Here is an 18,743-nt window from a genome sequence, read left to right on the forward strand (position 1 = left end):
AAGCCCATGGATGCAAGTCATCTAGCTAGAATTGGACCACTTCTTTAAACCGTTGCAAATTATGAGATCCTGAGCACTGCAAAGCTTGACTAATTTTCTTTAATATATATGAAAATTTCATAATAAAATTCAAATTATATATATATATATATATATATATATATTAATTAATTTTTTACATATTATTAGATGATAAGTTAATATTTAAACACATGTATTACTTACAAGTTTAATAATAGTTAAAATATTCAAATATATATATATATATATATATAATTGAAAAAACATAATGGAATTAAAATAACATATATTAATTGAATTTTTTACATATTGTTAAATGATAAGTTAATATTAAAACACATGTATTACTTACATGTTTAGTAATAGTAAAAATATTCAAAAAAATAAATAAATATATAAGTGAAAATTTCATAACAGAATTAAAATAATATATATTAATTGATTTTTTTTTACATATTGTGAGACGATAAGTTAATATTTAAACACATGTATTATTTACAAGTTTAGTAATCTTTAAAATATTCAAAAAAATTACATAAATATATAATTGAAAATTTCATAATAGAATTAAAATAATATACATTAATTGATTTTTTTACATATCATTAGATGATAAGTTAATATTTAAACACATGTATTAATTACAAGTTCAGTAATAGTTAAAATAATATATATATATATAACTGAAAATTTCATCATAAAATTAAAATAATATATATTAATTGATTTTTTTTACATATTATTAGATGATAAGTTAATATTTAAACACATGTATTAATTGCAAGTTTAGTAATGGTTAAAATATTCAATTTAAAATTTAAACACATGTATTAATTGCAAGTTTAGTAATGGTTAAAATATTCAATTTATTAGATTATTAAAAATTGATTTATTTTTAAAAAGTATAGAAAAATATTTAAACAATTATAACTCATTAATCATATAGATTAAATTTTGAATTTTAAATATGTTGTTATTTAAATGATTAATTAAATATTATTTTTTAAATAATGCTTATCAAAATAAAAATTCATCATTTTAATTAATTTATTATATTTTTTAAAATATTTTAATATTTAAAATTGATTGAGACCTACATATCTTTAGGAATATGGTGGAACCATGGGCAAAACCATAATTATGAATATGAGCATAATCATACCTTTTAAAAAAATCACATTGAAATATGATATTAGAAAAGGGGAGATGTTTGTCATTAGTTTAATTCATTTTAATCTATATTGATATTAGAAAATGGGAGATGTTTGTCGCTAGTTTAATTCATTCTAATCTATATTAATATTAACATGAAAAAGATAGAGGTAACCAACATCTCATTCATTTGTGCTAGAACATCTATTCTCTTAATACATTTAATAAAGAAATAACATTCAATAAGTCAACCAACTCTATACAAGTATTGAACTATTTTACATAATAACAATAAACACAAATAATTTTAAAAAACAATGACATATCATAGAATCACTCCTTTAAAATTGCCAAAATGTTAATATTAGTATATTATCACACACAATTTATACTCTAACTATCATATGATTATCAAACATTTTTATAGCCTAAATGTTTTATGGATTCACTTGTTTATAACCACTCGAAATGACCATAAGGGAAAATCACATTTTTTGCCTAAGATAAAGTAAGAACAATTTTGCCAACATGTGGGGTTGGGGTGGTTTTCTTTCACATCAGATATTCCCTTGGCTGAGGTTCAAATTCAAAAGTAGAATTTGCAGGTATTTGGTTACTACTACACTTTACAAAAGATCAAGACATTCAGAAACTTCAAGTTATGGGCGATTCCAACCTAGTTATAAATTGGGTTTGCAGAAAAATAATGGTGGAAATTGTTGCATTGAGTGAGTTGTTGTAGGAAATTCTCTCTTTAATTCTTTTTTAGTGGTCATCTTTTACTTATATCCTTAGGTAATACAACCAGAAAATGGATGAGCTATCAAAAGAAGCATTCCTTCTCCTTGTAAGTTCCTTTGGAGCTTATGAGGTCATTGATGGACAAGAGATGGAGGTTATGGACTTCCACTTGTAACTTTCTTAAAATCTATTTTTAGGTCTTATGCTATTTTTTTCCTCCATATTGAAGGAAGTTTGTTATGAAGGTCTACTTTAGTAGCAAAATTATAGCTAAGTATGACAAGTTTAATATCTTGCTGTTTATTTCATTAGTTAGAAATGAAGGGAAAAGGTTAAATAATGTATTTTTGTTTTTGGACTCAAACTTTTTTTTTGATGGATCTTATGCCAGTCTCCATGTATAACTTTGTTTCAAGGTTATATATATATATATTTTTTCTTTAGGAAAAATAATGATGACCACTTATTGTTGATAGAATTGCAAATATCAAATGTTTGTTTTCTATTTTTATTATACTTTTTTAATAATAAATGGTGTTATTAGCATCAATAACTTGCAAGCTAATCCTAATAAGAACTTATGGCTTGACAAAGGTTAAGACATCCTAAGACGTTGCCATATAAGAGTCCCACTCCAGAGGGACACCTACCTTTTATGTCTCATCACAATGGGTTGATATCATTCAACATGTACAAACTCTACCCTCTCTAATAATATTAACATTGTAATTGTAAAATCAAATTGTAATATAAATATTTTAAAATGTTAAAATCACGTTTGTATTGAAGAAGCTAGTGTTATTCCTAAGGTTTCGCATTTCCATCATTGAAAATTCAGGGAAGCGCTTGAGATCGAAAAGAGACCAAGCAATCTCAATAGAGAGGATGGTTGGAAAGTCAGTAGGTGTTGGGTCCCAGCCCTCTCTTCCTAGTCGTTTTTTCGTCCTCTTTGGTTTTTGGTGTCTTTTATCTTTATCTTTCACTTATTTATCTATTTATTATTATTATTATTATTATTATAATTATTATTTATTTATTTATTTATTTATTTATTTTTAATGGTGTGTATAGCAGCTTATTTCTTCTGATATTTCAAGGTCCTTTATGCCTTTTTTTTTTTTTAATTCCTATTATTTTTATTGATTAATTTATTTAAGGGCCTCCATATAACTAATTTTCCTTTCTAATTCTTTACTGCTTATCATCCTTTGTTTTTCTAATATTTTTAAATAAAATTAATTTATACATTACTCTATACATTTAACTTTTCCTTTATTATAAGGTCTTTTGATCCTTTTCTAATTACATTTTATTATTTAACATACATTTTAATAATACTTTTATATAAAATTAATTTATATATTACTCCATCCTTTATTACAATAGCATTTAATTTTACTAATTTTCCTTTTAAATTATTAACTAACTTATAATTTTTAATTAACTTACAATTTTAATAATACTTTTAAATGAGATTATATTTTCTTCCTTTAACCAATTTCCTTTTTAAATTATTAATTAACTTATAAAAATTTTATTTATTAGGTCTCATGCCGATTATAATTTTTTATTCATCCATTAGGTCATTTAATTAACTAATTTTCCTTTTAATTATTAATTAAATTATAATTTTTAATTATTAACTTTGATTTTCTTTAGTACCTTTTATTCTTAATTACTTTTAAATAAAATTATTTATACTTTTTAGGCCTTTCAAGGTCATTTTTATTAATTAACTTATAGTTTTGATTTATTAGGTCTCGTACCATTTACCTTAATTACATACTTTTTTAATACTTTTATATAAAATTAATTTATATATCCTTTAATTTACTCATTTTCTTTTTAAATTATTAATTTTTATTAACCTTGATTCTCTCTCTTTTTTTTTTTTTGTGGTTCACGGGCACTGAGTGGCCGCTACGTCCACGTAGAGAAACGGGGCAGTTCCACCCGAAGGGATCTGCCGGTCGGCCATATCAGGCCTAACCCCGAGGGCGTCAAGGAGATTTGACCGCGTGACCTCCCAACCCGGAAAGTGCTTAGCAACGGGAACTCGACCATTTGAGCTATCCCTTGGGGCTAACCTTGATTCTCTTTATTACCTTCTTCTATTTTAATTAACTTACAATTTTAATAATACTTTTAAATAAGATTATATTTTCTTCATTTAACCAATTTCCTTTTTAAATTATTAATTAACTTATAAAAATTTTATTTATTAGGTCTCATATAATTTTTTTAATTCATCCATTAGGTCATTTAATTAACTAATTTTCCTTTTAATTATTAATTAAATTATAATTTTTAATTATTAACTTTGATTTCCTTATTACCTTTTATTCTTAATACTTTTAAATTAAAATTATTTATATTTTTAGGCCCTTTTTGTAACTAATTATTAATTAACTTATAGTTTTTAATTATTAGGTCTCTTACCATTTACCTTAACTTATTTATTTTTACCAATTAAAATATTATAATAATTTTGACCCTTGTTCTTAAGTCAAACTAGCCGTTAAATATGCTAGCTGTTGCAGGCTCTGCTCAGACTATTTAGCATGATGAGCTAGATCTGTTTCTTCAACTTGTCCTGACGATGAACCACACTAGTTGGTTCGATTCGCCGAAATCTTTCTCTAACATGTTAAAAATATTTATGCATTAAAAGCAACTATTTTAAAAATTCAATATTACAATTTTAAAAAAATGTTATTAATTAAATATTAATAATATATATAAAATTTTAACTATAACTATAATATTTAAAATTCTTTCCAAATAGTTTGTTTGGAGTAGCTCTATTGGCAATGAAGTCTCACCTAACTCGAAGTCTTGGGTTCAAATCATGTGCTATCCCTCGATCAAAGTGATAAATTGGACATGTTGATGAAAATATAATCCTACAAAATTAAAAAAAAAAACTTTCCAAATAATACCAAATAAAATATATGTAAAAAAACTCCATAAACATTACTTAAAAAAACCAACCAACTTAAATAATTAAAATAATATAACAATAAAATACAAAAAAATTTATATTTCCATTATAAATCTATTTCGATTATTTTTAATCTCAAATTCGGGATAGAAATAAAAATATACATTAATCTGAACAAATTAAACTTGATTTATGCAAAAGAACTGCACCTTCTCATGAGAACCACACATCACAAGAATGACCCACAATTATTTTATAAGATCCGTATCTTCTATGAAACATAAGAGAGACATCGCTTTCATGGGCAGTCCATTCAAAGGCACTAATTAAATTCCAGGTGACAATAACATCCTACAATGCAATTTAATATTCCAATGCTAACTTTGGGATGGGGTACATGAGGCCATGCAAGGCCATGGGGAACTTCTTGTGTGTCTCCTTATACACTAAGGTGTGCACACCATTTTTTTCACATGACCCCATAGGAGGAAGGATGTGCCTTCTAGGGTAGGCTATACAAACTTTTTTTTGTGCCTTCTGTAGGGCAGGGTGTGCACACTTTTTTTGTGCCTTCTGGAAGGTAAGGTGTACACACTTATTTTTTCTTCACATGACCTTTAGAAGGAAGGATGTGCCTTTTGGAGGGCAGGATACTTCTCTGTATAGAGCAGAGAAAGTTGGAAAAACCACACAATTGTGTCAGGGTTTGTTGTGGAAGGATTTCTTGTGAAGTAAGAAAATAAATGCCACAAGTCAATACCACACTCATCTAAAAACATAAACAAATGCATAAAAGGTAACCACAAGGGGAAGGGGAAAGCACATGATTCATACTTAAGGACCATCCCAACCCCTTTCCTCTCCTCCTTCGATTCCTTGAACAATACCCACACGCATACCTAATATTCTCTATTCTAATTCCGAAAGTTGAACTTTATATTAATGAAAAAATAAATTCCAAATCAAGTTATATAGCCACGTCATCACATTGTTTCGTGCACAAATATATCTTTAATTAGAAATTAAATATCGTTCTTAACGAGGTACCCTTTTTCAGTTATTATTATTGAAAAGATTTATAAATAATCTTAATAATAAACTAATTAACTATAAAATTTATTTTTAACCCAAATAATTATATAATTAATTAATTAATTTTTTTGATTAACTATAAATAAATAAGATTTATATTAATAACTTTAGTATCTTATATCCATTTTTTTAACTTAATCTAATTTGTAAAATTTATTTATCTAATTTAAAACATTTAATAGTTAACTAAATATTTTTCCATTTTCTTTAATAAGAAAATTTAATAATTTTTCTTAATAGTCAAACTTCTTAACAACTTGCGTTCGCGAACAACTTACTTGGCCTCGATAGTATTTCAATCACAATACACATTTTGGAGGAGAAAAAACAAATTGACAATTTGAATTCTATTGAAAATATACACACCCAAAGATTTATAAATTGAAATTTTTTAATTAATAGTTATGTATTTTCAGAAATGAGGGTTTATGATCTATATTGAACAAGTAAAAAAAAATTAAGAAAAAACTCACTGTAATAATTAAAGAAAAGTTATTTTTATTTTTTTTGTAAGCTTGACAAGATTATATTTCCATCATGTCCAATATTGAACCAGTTACATCACATCAAAGAGTAACTTAACAAAGCACTCAATCACCATCTATCCAAAACCCCATAAACATCATTTAATATTATGAAGATTAAATATATTTTTTTCTAAATGTTTTAATAATAATAATAAAATTATTGTTTAATATGATAAAAATATAAAAATAATTATTGTTTGATATGATAAAATAGGAAGGTAATATATATATTTTGAAATTTGTTTTAATTATGAATTTATCATAGTTTTTATGACATTTAATTTTATTATAGATTTTAGTTATTAGTAGTTTATCTAAAAAAGAAGTGGATGCATAAAATCAATAGTTTATAAGTTACAAAAATAAGAGGATACATAAAATCAATAGTTTATAAGTTATATTGAAATGTAAAAAATATTTGAATGTAGAATTTCATAGTTGTTCATATTGTAGATAGACTTCTAGAGTTGCACTTCGTAAGTAGGTTGAAACTTACTGAGACACTCTTTCTATCCTCATCTTTTGCCAGAAAATTGGATGTTTCAACCTATTTACAAAGTTTAGTTGCAAAAGTCTATCTACAATGTAAAAAATATTTTTTTACTCTAAATTATATTCTTTTTCTTTCTATATAGAATGAATATTCTTTAGTTTGACAACTGAGTTAAGGTAAATTTTCCCTGGGTAATAAAAAAATGATATTGAAATATTTTATTTAAAATAAATTTTAAAATATTTTATTTACTATTAATATTGAAATACGTTTTTTTTATGATAAATATTTTTTCAAAAATCAAATATTAATTACATATTGAATTTTGAAAAAATCATCTTCCTAATACTTAAATGTAACAAGTACCAATATATAATTTATTTATTTATTTTTTACTTTCAATTCCCTATACTTAAATATAAAATGTAGCCATCTATATATATTCCAATTATTTTATATATAAAGAAAGTTTATTTAAAAATAGTTTATTTAAGTTGTACTTATTGTTTCTCAATACAATAAATAAAAATTAATATTCTAAATAAAAAATTATAATTATAAATGAAAATTTCAACTTCAATTCTATTAAAACAATTTAAAATAACAAATTTTACTATCCAAATTTACAATTTCAAAATACTTATTAAAAAATAGGGTAATCAGTTTGCATTTCATTTTTTTTTTAAATTGTAATTTTTAGTTTTTTAAAATATGTTTTTAATATATAAATGGATTGAGTATTTTAAAAAATTCTTATAATATTTCAACTATGTAAATTTAATTTTAATTGCCATAAAAATATTGTACTAAATCAAAATTTGTACTTGGATTGTGGTCTATACAATAGGTGAGTACAATAAAAATGAAAATAGTTTGAGGCTAGCTATACACTTAACCAAGACGATCTTTATTCTCAATATCTATTAGTAGTTTTACTATCCTAAAAAGGACACAAGGTCTTTGGAGGTGTAGATCTCTAAAAGAAGTTACACTACATAGGAGACCCATTCTTAAGAGATAGTTGGCAATGAAGGAATAACATTTTTCATGAGAACTCTTTATTCTCAATATCTATTAGTAGTTTTACTATCCTAAGGGACACAAGGTCTTTGGAGGTGTAGATTCTCTAAAAAAAGTTACACTACATAGGAGACCTATTGTTAAGAGATAATTGACAAGGAAGGAATAACATTTTTCATGAGAACCCCTGCTTCCAAGTTTACACGTTTATTGGCTTTACACGTTTAGTGGCGAGATCATTTGCAACAGAATTGCTCATTCTCAACACATGAAAGAAGCTAATAATAGAAAATGTTAACTAACTTTAGATTCGATCAATAATGCTTCTCAACTTACAATTCTTTTGCAAAGATCCATGAACAAGGTGATGGATAACCAATTGTGAATCTCCGAACACCACCAAATCTTCAATATTTACTTCTTTGATAGAAATGAACCTTTGTAGTAATCCATATGCCTCTGCTTCATTATTGAGCAATTATCCAACCCCAACTATACTTAATTTCAATTTTTCCATATAAATTGAAAAAACCTCTAACTCCTAATTTTTCTATAAAAATTAAAAATAAACACCTCTAGCTTTTATCGCCCTTTTCATAACTCAAAATTATAATGTAAATGAAAAAAAAAAAAAACAAAACAAAAACATACGGGATTCAAAGTACAGATTTATGGGAAAATCATAAAGAAAAGCTAAATTAGATCCATACGGGATTCAAAGTACAGATTTATGGGAAAATCATAGAGAAAAGCTAAATTAGATCCGTAAATACTTCCTTAATAATTATAAAGGAAAATTACATTAATTAATTAAATAACCATTCTTTAAACTTAATATTCAAACTCGTGAGAAATTATCATGACGAAATAAAGCGCATTGAAGATGAGTTGTAAAACGTGAATGGAATATTAAATATTTCATAGTAGCTAATTTTCAAAAATATATTTTATATTGTTATTATCTTAATAAAAGTAGGAATAAAAATCAAAATATTTTATAAACTTATGAATAAATATCAAAATATTAATAAAATTATTTATATATTTTTTAAAGTAAATATTATTAAAATTTTAAACATTTTATCTATTTTTTCCTAATTACACAATTAAAACTTTAACTAATTTCACCCTGATTTTTTTTGAAGAGCTGTTCACACTAAACTAAACCCTAAACATGTGTTGAACAACCTTGATATGTATGGTTAACCCATGGTTAACACATATACCAAACAAGCTCTTCGTTCCCATCTGCAATTTGGTTGTTGACGTGGCATATCACCAATCGCCCAAGCTCGCGGCGAGCTCTCCGACCAAAGAATCAGCTTGCCACGTCATCACCTCGAAGGTGATTATCCCCGTTGCCGTGGAAAGAGCTTTCGTGTCTTTGTGAGTTGTGCTTTCTGGCGATGGCTTCCGCATGAAATATTCTATCAAAATTTCCCATTTTTCTGCCCAATTTTCCGCAATTAAGAATCGATTTAAGCCCCCTCAGCTTCACCCACGCAGTCCGAGCTTTAAATCGCCGTGATATTCATCTAACTCGGTGCAGAATTCCTCTCTCTGCAACTCCGAGTGGTTTCGCTCGTTGAAAATCCAGACACCCTCAATTGTTTTCACGTAATCGCAGTTTTACTAATGTGCAGAGGGTTCGATCATCGGACCTAATGATTTGGGTTCCAAAAGAAGCCCTTGAAGCAGCTATCGCTGACAGCCATTGAGATTGGTTTGATCAGTCCTCAAAAAATTTCTGGTACTCATCAAGCTTCAGAGGTTCTGTTTGATTAAAAACCTACCCACTTTAATCAAACCCTTATAATATGTTGAAAATTAATATATCCATGTATATTTTGCACTATATATGAATTGGGCATACTTTAAGATGCTTCAGGGTTTGTGTATTAAGATAAGCTTTGGGGTCTGTGTGTTTAATTCTCTATATGTTTTCTGAATGTACGTTTGTTGAATTAGCCTTTCTGCGGCTGCAAAGTCTGCAATAAATCCTTGGAATTGTTAAACTTGTCTCGAATCTATGCCTATCAGATCGATTCATGAGCAAATTCTGAAAAATGAATAATTGGATCAGTTTTGAAAAAGGAATTAACATGGTGAGTCCAAGGGATGGTATTTGATCAAATTAGCCATCAGGGCTAGTCATTTTTATTGATGTAAAGGTAGCTGATTTATGATCAAAGTTTCCCTTAGTGCTAGTCAAATCTAGTGATAAGCAAGGATTTTTGGCCATATGAATATGTCAGGGCAGATAGAATAATAGCTACGCGAGTCTGCATGCGTGTATTGTTATATTATTAGGCTAAATTTGACTGATAATATGCCGGATAATCTATGAACGAACGCATTAGCATTCCCTTGGACTGAGTTGGTCTATCAGGCCAAGGTTACACAATCAAGCTCAATAGCTTATTTCACTTGATGATCTCTGCAATCTGGATTCGATGTGATACATCCTCGATATAATCTCATTTGAGGAAGCCTTGTCTGTAAATGTGCAATTATACATACCCCAATTTAGCATAGTGACAGTTAGCACTCTTCAAACCACCCTCTCTCCCGAGAAGGATCCAACAATGTTGCTTGAAGAGGGTGGGGCAATACTGTTCAAACCCATTAGTTGCCATTGCTTTGAGGGCAGGCCCCATCCTATTCAAACTCTTTGGGAGGCTAAGGTCCCTTTCACTTTCAATCATTATGATATCTGGAAATTTTTATAGTTTGGATTCATTTCGAGAAATATTTCATCATCATTTTATGTGCAGCGCTGATTCTTGTGTGTTTTCAAATGCTTTACAAATTGAGACTTTGCATTTGCTTAACTTATGTACTTAGTGAATTTGATGCAATTGCTGGGGGCTGGTACTTGGCATATTATTTATCTTTTATGGAATTATGTTGTCTAGGACAGTTTTTTGGTTAGGTAGACCCGGTGTCATTGCACAGGCAAAGTGATTCAAAGGGCGATGACTGTTACCTGCACTGCTACTCATGGATTTTAGTGGAAAACCCTGTCCTTGAAGCAAATAATGACTAGATTAGCTTCCTAACATGTAAAATTTGTTTAAATGATTATACTAATGGTATGTAGATTTCGTAATAACGATTATATTCGATTAATGGCATCTAAATCCCCTATGTTCATATGGTATAACATGCGACCTCAACTGAAAAGGTTTTGTATCTCTCAATGCAATGCAAAACTGGAAGTTACCTGCTATTTGGGAGTTAGATGCCCCTTTATAAAACTGGTATTCAAAATCACTCTACAATGCTGGTTGGTATTTTCATTTTTTTGTCAGCGATTGGATGGAATTTGGCTGATGCATATTATCGGACACTCATCACAATGTTGTCTTGTTAATGTCTCATTATTGTAGCAGTTCAACTATCACCTACCAGGCTTCTGCTATTGCTGCTTGAAGCTGGCATGGACACCACAACAAGCAGTGGCCTATGGCAGTCTACATCAATACAGTATCATTCAGTCAATGAAAATCCTCTGTCAAGTGAACCTCATTTGCAAATTATTCACCAACAGCAACGGCATTGCTATGGAAGTACAAGTCAGGGTGAATTTCCACTAGCGGCCAGTCCCTCCATTGTTCTACATGTGCTTACTGAATGTAATCTGGATCCACAAGACCTTGCCAGTCTGGAGGCAAGTTTGTATATGATGGTTTCAGAATGATTTGCAAACAGTCATGCTTGTTTAGCTTCATTTTTGGAATATATACTATTGACTGTAATGCTTACTTGGTTGAATTGTTTCATCATTTTGCAGGCTTCATCTCGGTTCTTTAGACAGCCAGCAAACTTTTCCCCCGACTTTAATCTATCTATATCTGAACTTGCAGCATTGGACATGTGCCAAAGCAGAGCTGTATTCAAGCCCATGACACAATCAGAGAGAGAAACTATGAAAGAAAGATGCGGAGGTTCTTGGAAGTTGGTATTGCGGTTCTTGATAGCCGGGGAAACATGCTACAGGCGTGAAAAGTGTCAGGCCATAGCTGGTCCTGGTCATAGTGTAGTGGTAACCAAATCTGGTGCAGTTTATACATTCGGCTCTAACAACTCTGGACAGCTTGGCCATGGGACAACAGAAGAAGAATGGCGTCCAAGACTGATCAGGTATATAAATGCTGTGTATTATTTTGTCTGGTAATTTTCCCAAGGTGTACTGTGCTTTTGCAGTGTTGAATCTCCTTTTAAATTGAGACGGATTGAAAATTGGGAAGTTACATCATTCATATGCAGGTCTCTTCAGGGGATTCGTATTATCCAGGCAACCGCAGGAGCAGGGCGTACAATGCTTATTAGTGATATAGGACAAGTTTATGCGTTTGGGAAAGACTCTTTTGGTGACTCAGAGTATGTGGTTGATGGCTCTAGGACTGCCACTACTCCCCAGCTGGTGGACTCTTTGAAAGGAATTTTCGCAGTTCAAGCAGTTATTGGTAATTTTTTCACTGCTGTTCTTTCACGAGAGGGTAGAGTTTACACATTCTCTTGGGGTTCAGAGGCAACTCTTGGTCATCAAACTGAGCCACATGATCAGGAACCACATTTGCTGAAAGGTGATCTGGAGAATGTTCCTGTGGTACAAATTGCAGCAGGCTATTGTTATTTGTTAGCTCTCACCTGTCAGCCCAGTGGCATGTAAATTTTGTAACTTCAATATATTTTATGTTCCCTTTAGTTTATAAAACTACTTGATGCCTGTGTTGCAGAACCCCCTTTGAATTGGAAAATAACACTCCATGACACATGTATATTTCTGGATATCTGCAGGTCAGTATATTCTGTTGGTTGCGGCTTAGGAGGCAAGCTCGGACATGGTTCTAGAACAGATGAAAAGTATCCCCGGAAGATTGAACAATTTAAACATTTGAAGTTAGAGCCAGTTGTGATAGCGGCTGGTGCATGGCATGCTGCTGTTGTGGGCAAAGATGGACGAGTATGTACATGGGGATGGGGTCGATATGGTTGTCTAGGTCATGGAAATGAAGAATGTGAAACTGTTCCTAAGGTTGTGGAATCACTTCTACGAGTGAAGGCAGTTCACGTGACTACAGGTGATTATACCACATTTGTTGTGGCTGAAAATGGGGATGTCTACTCTTTTGGATGCGGAGAGTCATCAAGCCTTGGGCACCACATGGGCACGGCAACTGAAGGCCAGGTCTGTATGGCATGGCCTTGCACTTGTAAAATATAGTTTTTCAAACCATGTAACTTACCTGGAAGTTTAACTCTACTAATGTCTTTTCGTTGCCATATTCTCTTATTTAATCTTCAGGCTCAGAGACATGCAAACCTGCTAAGGCCAGAACTAGTGGTTTCATTGAAGCAGAGGCGGGAACGTGTTGTCCAGATCAGTCTGACAAACTCAATATTCTGGAACGCTCACACATTTGCCTTGACAGAGTCGGCAAAACTTTACGCATTCGGAGCTGGAGACAAAGGGCAGCTTGGGACAGAGCTCCTTGCCTATCAAAGCGAGAGGGGAAATCCAGAACTTGTTGATATTGATTTAAATTAAAGAATATTGTCTTATTTTGCTTGTCTCTCCAAATTCAGTTGAAGCCTATTATTGCCTCCAATTCTCATCTAACATGTATAGTCTTTCATCCCTTGTTTCTGTCTTTCCAAGTAGATAATACTAGTTGGAACTGGTCGAGAGAATTGTCAACTTTCCTTTTGAAACTGGTCTGGTATTCCTTGAACAGGTTTTCTATCATCAGGGAATGGGAGTACACTACCTGGCACAAGGCAATTCATCACATTTTTTCCAAGCAAGGACTGCAAAATTGGGTAACTGTTTGATCTGGAAAATTGTAACCCAGATTTTGCAGTTTGGTAACTTGACATACTGATGAAAAGGTGGAAAGGTCTGCTTACTTCCATAGATATTTTTCATAATGGTAGGCAGAATGCAAATTCCATGATTTGGTATTCTTTTATTCATAGCTGGATTGTGCACCTCAACTCGTTCAAAATTATGATAACTTACAAAAATAGAGCCCTTGTCTGTCTTTGCCTATAGGATTCCCTTGTGGTAAAATGTATTTATTATAAAAGAAGACTATTCTAACGGGCTTATGTAAACCCTAACATGTGATCCCCCGACTATAAGAGCACGTGTAAATACTTACATTCAATAAAGGAAAATGCTAGGTTAAAAGGAGATTACGATACTGTACATGCTGTACACTATTTTATCAGATATATATATAAGAGTACAAAAATTTGTGTAAGTGGAATGTAGGTGAAGAGTTAGTTGGAATGTTAGGTGAGTGATCATCTTTGACCAAGTCACCTTTATAAAGTACAAAATTACAAATATCATATATTTTTTAACTTTGGACTTACAGTCCATTAGGAATTAGTACCAAGTCTCATCACCTCCCATGGCCAGTGTACATGGCCGAACTAGAATTTCAACATTGTCCAAAGTTACAAACATTACTGTTAAGATAATTTCCATTTTTTTCTCAATACTGGAAGCATTATGCTCGAATTGATTTATGCCTTCTGGTATTGCTATTGTGCATTTAGAATTATACCAAATCATTTCTTCGAGTGTCAAATCCCAAATCTGTACGTATACAACCGTTTTTCATCAGTTCCTTTTATGTGCGTTGCTAGACCAAAACCTTTGGCTTGCTTTGAGCATTTGAGTCTCTAGCTATGAGAGAAATTTCGTGAATTAATCAAATATAGGGTTTCCAACTTTTGTTTTTTTTAATCATGGACTTGGCTATTGTCTTCATCTTGTTTTACTTTTTTGGCTTGCTGGGGTTTGATGTTTTGAAAACAAACCCCATTGAATCTTGAGTAGTCAATACGATGCTTCTTCAACCGTTCCGTTCTTGGTACATTTAATGATCCCATACTGGCCCTAAATGCCTTCTATCAGGGGAAATACACGCTCTTGGTCTTAAATAACCCTTTTATTATATTATACGATACTATCAGGGAGAGTGCCATCATTTGTATGTTAAGGTTCACAATCCCTCAGTTATACCATTAGGATTAACTTCATTATCCTGCCTCGTCCTTTGCTTCTCCTTTCCTCATTCTGTAATGAACTTCCATATGGTACCAAGGTAGTTCAGTGGCCATAACTCAGTCCTAACGAAATACGTCCTCTTGGTTTTAAATAACTCTTTGATTATATTATACGATTCTATCAGGGACAGTACCATCATTTGTACAAGGTTCACAGTTCATTACGCCATTAGGGTTAACTTAGGGTTGCAATAAATGTTATATTAAAGGGCTGCACAGATAGATGCCTGGCCGTTGGGAAACTTGACAGCTCTTTCCACAATTCATAATGCATGGATGGATTTACTTACTCCCAAGCAAATACAACCTCTTGGTTCTTCAATAACCCCTTTATTATATTAGACGATACTATCAGGGACAGTGCCATCATTTAAACAAGGTTCATAAACCCTCAGTTACACTATTAGGGTTAACTTCGGGTTGCAATAAATGTGATATTAAAGGGCTGCAAAGACAGATGCCTGACAGTTGGGCAAATAATAACTACCAAGCAGTGAACCAATGATTGGCTTACTGCCTTTCCATCCTATCCATTGGATGAGAATGATGTGGAATTTAACGATTAAGATGGAAAAGCAATGAACCAATCATTGGCTTACTCCTGGTGGTTATTGTTTGCCAAACTTCACAGCTCTATCCTTAGTTCATAATGTATGGATGAATTTACTCACTCCTGAGTCCTAAGCAATTACACCCTCTTGGTCTTAAATAACCCTTTTATTATTTTATACGATCCTATCAGCGACAATGCCATCATTTGTATGTTAAGGTTCACAATCCCTCATTTACGCCATTAGTATTAACTTCATTATCTTGATCATCATTTTCGAGCCTCCTCTTTCTTCTCACTTTTTCTCATTCTGTAATGAACTGCCTTAAGGTACCGATGTGTTTGAATGGTCATATGTCATCTAATGAAATACGCCGTCTTGGTTTTAAATAACCCTTTGATTATATTTATTCGATACTTTCAGGGACATAGCCATCATTCGTATGTTAAGGTTCACAATCCCTCAATTACAAGGGTTAACTTCGGTTAAAATAAATGTGATATCAAAGGTCTGCACAGACAGATGCCTACCAATTGGAAAACTTCATAGCTTTTTCCATGGATTTCTATTAGATACTCTGTATTAAAAAGCATAGAGGGGACAAAATTTTGTAGTGCTAAGGTAATGCAAATAGCAGTGCCCTAGATTTTTACTGATTCCTGCCTAGTTTACTGTTTGAGATTTTGTCCAATGTCAATGGAATGTAGCTATAAACTCTGCAGATATAACTATCCTAACCATTAGATTTTAAAGATTTAACTAGTCAGCTTAGAATTACACTAAATAGAAATTTAAGATATTTAGTCATTGATCTTTGAAAAGTAATGATTACCTTTAACACCTAGTTATTTTGCCCTATGTTCTTGCAGTTGGACTTACATCCTATATACAATGTTAAAGGAATATGTTCTTTGACTCTGGCCTAGTTTACTGTTTGAGATTTTGGTCAATGTCAATGGAATATAGCTATAAACCCTGCAGATATAACTATCCTAACCATTTTTAACTAGTCAGCTTGGAAATACACGAGATAGAAAATTAAGATATTTAGTCATTGATCTGTGAATAGAAATGATTACCTTTAACATCTAGTTACTGCCCTATGTTCTTGCAGTTGGACTTACATTCTACATACAATGTTCAAGTAATATGTTCTTTGGCATTGAGTACATGTTATTGGATACCTATTCTAGAAAGTGTATCCTTCTCAGCCTTGTATTCACTTGACCTACTAATGGTCCACCATATGTCATACACATTTTATAAGATAAGTTGATGCCCTTTATTGTATGGGAACATCAGTTACTGATTTCTTCAGCATTGACCTGAATTCACGGTAGCCTTGCTAATGTAAGCTTTTGATGTTTCCTAAATTATTAAGTTGTTCTTGATCCATGTTTCACCTGTAATATTTTCTTTCATATAATAGCAGTTGAATTGATAATGCTTCTACAACAAAACTGAATTTCCCAATGAACACCAACAATAGAATCAATTTGATTTTATCACAGCATGTTATATTATGATTGATTCCTCCAAACATAACACTAAACAATAATTGCATCACAAATGAAAACAAATAATGCATGAATCTACAACCAGGAGCCTTCCAAAAGCTATACATGTAATATTCTCTGTAACTTTGTATTAGACCATTATTAGACTTCGTTTCAATTTCTAGTTGTTTCACATTTTTATTTTGTCACTGTAACTAATTTATAATGGACGTCACAGTAAAACCTTGTTTCACATTTTGGCTTTGTGAGATCCACTGCTATGCAAGGAAACTCTTTTCTGCATTTATGCTTCACAAACCAGTTTAGAACATAAGGACCACCTCTTTTTGCAGACGATGGTCTCCATCACCTCTACCTATTGGATGAGGAAACTTCTTTTCACGGTGCTCCATATTATAAAATATTTATTTTTCTATTGCAGTTCTTGTCTATTGGCTTGGTACAACCAAATTATAGAATGGTATTGCCATTAGGTGTTTATCAACTTTTGGAAGGTATTATCATTTGGTTGTTTTCTTCTTCGTCCAATATTGACCACCTGAAATAAGTTGCTGCTCTATTTTTGGAATTGGTCATTTTTACATATGGCTGGTATGCTCTATTTTTGGAACTGGGTCATTTTTGCACATGGCTGGTATAATCATGGATTTATTTTTACACCTTCATTTGAATCTCGATTGGAAAACACCGCATTCATCTTATTTTAGAATGCATGTTTAACACAATGTTTCTAAACATCAAGGAAGTAAAATCTCTTGGTAAATAGAAAAAATAGTTCATTTGCTCACAATTTTATATGAAACTTTGAATGTCTCGTTGATGCAGATGGCTTGCATATTGGCCTTGAGAAGATTTAGGTTGTGGAGGATAGGTAGAGACATGTAAAGCCATAAGATTATTAATTGGACATCACCAATTCCTTACAATGATGAATATATCGTAAAGGGTCTAAAATATAATTTATTGGTTATATTCGGAGATATTAGCAAACTTTAAAAATACAAAATATATAAAGGTTTTTTTTTTGGTTTTTTTTGAATATTTAAAGCAACATGAACATCAAACAAACACATTTTTCACATTACAAAGTTTGATCATAATGTAAGTACCATGGGGAAGAGAGAAAAATGACATTAAGCACAAATTGCAATATGTTGACATTCGGGCTTTAAATGACCTCTAAAATTTAAAAAACATCATGCTACAACCAATAAATAAATATCATCAAAATATATCCTCATCATTAGTATCATCCTTTGCCCCCTCCTTTAGCCTTTTCCTCTCTTTCAATCCTCTATAATCTAAAAAACATCATGCTACAACCAATAAATAAATATCATCAAAATATATCCTCATCATTAGTATCATCCTTTGCCCCCTCCTCTAGCCTTTTCCTCTCTTTCAATCCTCTAGAGACATCTGTGAACATCCTCTAATACTGATGAAACTCCTTAATCCAAACTTAAAAAAATTAACATGTGTAAGTGACGATTTTGTTTGAGTGAAGGGTACATGTTTAATTTTTAGTATGGTCAGAACATAGGAGTTTAATGATTAGTACTAGTGGCATCAATGTACATTGAGGGTTTGATGCTCTTGATTAAT

The 18,743-nt window shown here is 31.1% G+C and overlaps 1 protein-coding gene across 5 annotated transcripts; it reads left to right on the forward strand.

The window, feature by feature from the left end:
* Positions 1–9,357: 9,357 nt before the first annotated feature.
* Positions 9,358–13,987, forward strand: LOC149146069 (ultraviolet-B receptor UVR8-like). 5 transcript variants are annotated; one of them, XM_089453152.1, is made up of 6 exons: positions 9,358–9,757; positions 11,377–11,657; positions 11,781–12,130; positions 12,257–12,658; positions 12,791–13,181; positions 13,299–13,987. In XM_089453152.1, the coding sequence occupies exons 2-6, from the start codon at positions 11,427–11,429 to the stop codon at positions 13,539–13,541; spliced, it is 1,617 nt and encodes a 538-aa protein (XP_089309278.1). In that variant the 5' UTR covers positions 9,358–9,757; positions 11,377–11,426; the 3' UTR covers positions 13,542–13,987. The 5 variants fall into 5 exon arrangements, 4 of the variants coding, with proteins under 4 accessions (XP_089309278.1, XP_089309279.1, XP_089309276.1 ...); XM_089453153.1 differs by having other exon boundaries at positions 11,380–11,657; XM_089453150.1 differs by having other exon boundaries at positions 9,358–9,737.
* The last annotated feature ends 4,756 nt before the right edge of the window (positions 13,988–18,743 follow it).

This window comes from Pinus tabuliformis, chromosome X (assembly GCF_031772625.1).
Source record: "Pinus tabuliformis cultivar Carrire ecotype Pingquan chromosome X, CPIR1, whole genome shotgun sequence".
In the NCBI taxonomy this organism is placed as follows: Eukaryota; Viridiplantae; Streptophyta; class Pinopsida; order Pinales; family Pinaceae; genus Pinus; species Pinus tabuliformis.

What these genes read in the sequence shown, in the direction of transcription:
- LOC149146069 (XM_089453152.1), top strand. Translation starts at nt 11,427, where the DNA reads ATGGACACCACAACAAGCAGTGGCCTATGGCAGTCTACATCAATACAG. An exon ending in AAGACCTTGCCAGTCTGGAG is followed by an intron (nt 11,658 to 11,780) that starts GCAAGTTTGTAT and finishes ATCATTTTGCAG; the next exon opens with GCTTCATCTCGGTTCTTTAG. An exon ending in ACCTGTCAGCCCAGTGGCAT is followed by an intron (nt 12,659 to 12,790) that starts GTAAATTTTGTA and finishes GGATATCTGCAG; the next exon opens with GTCAGTATATTCTGTTGGTT.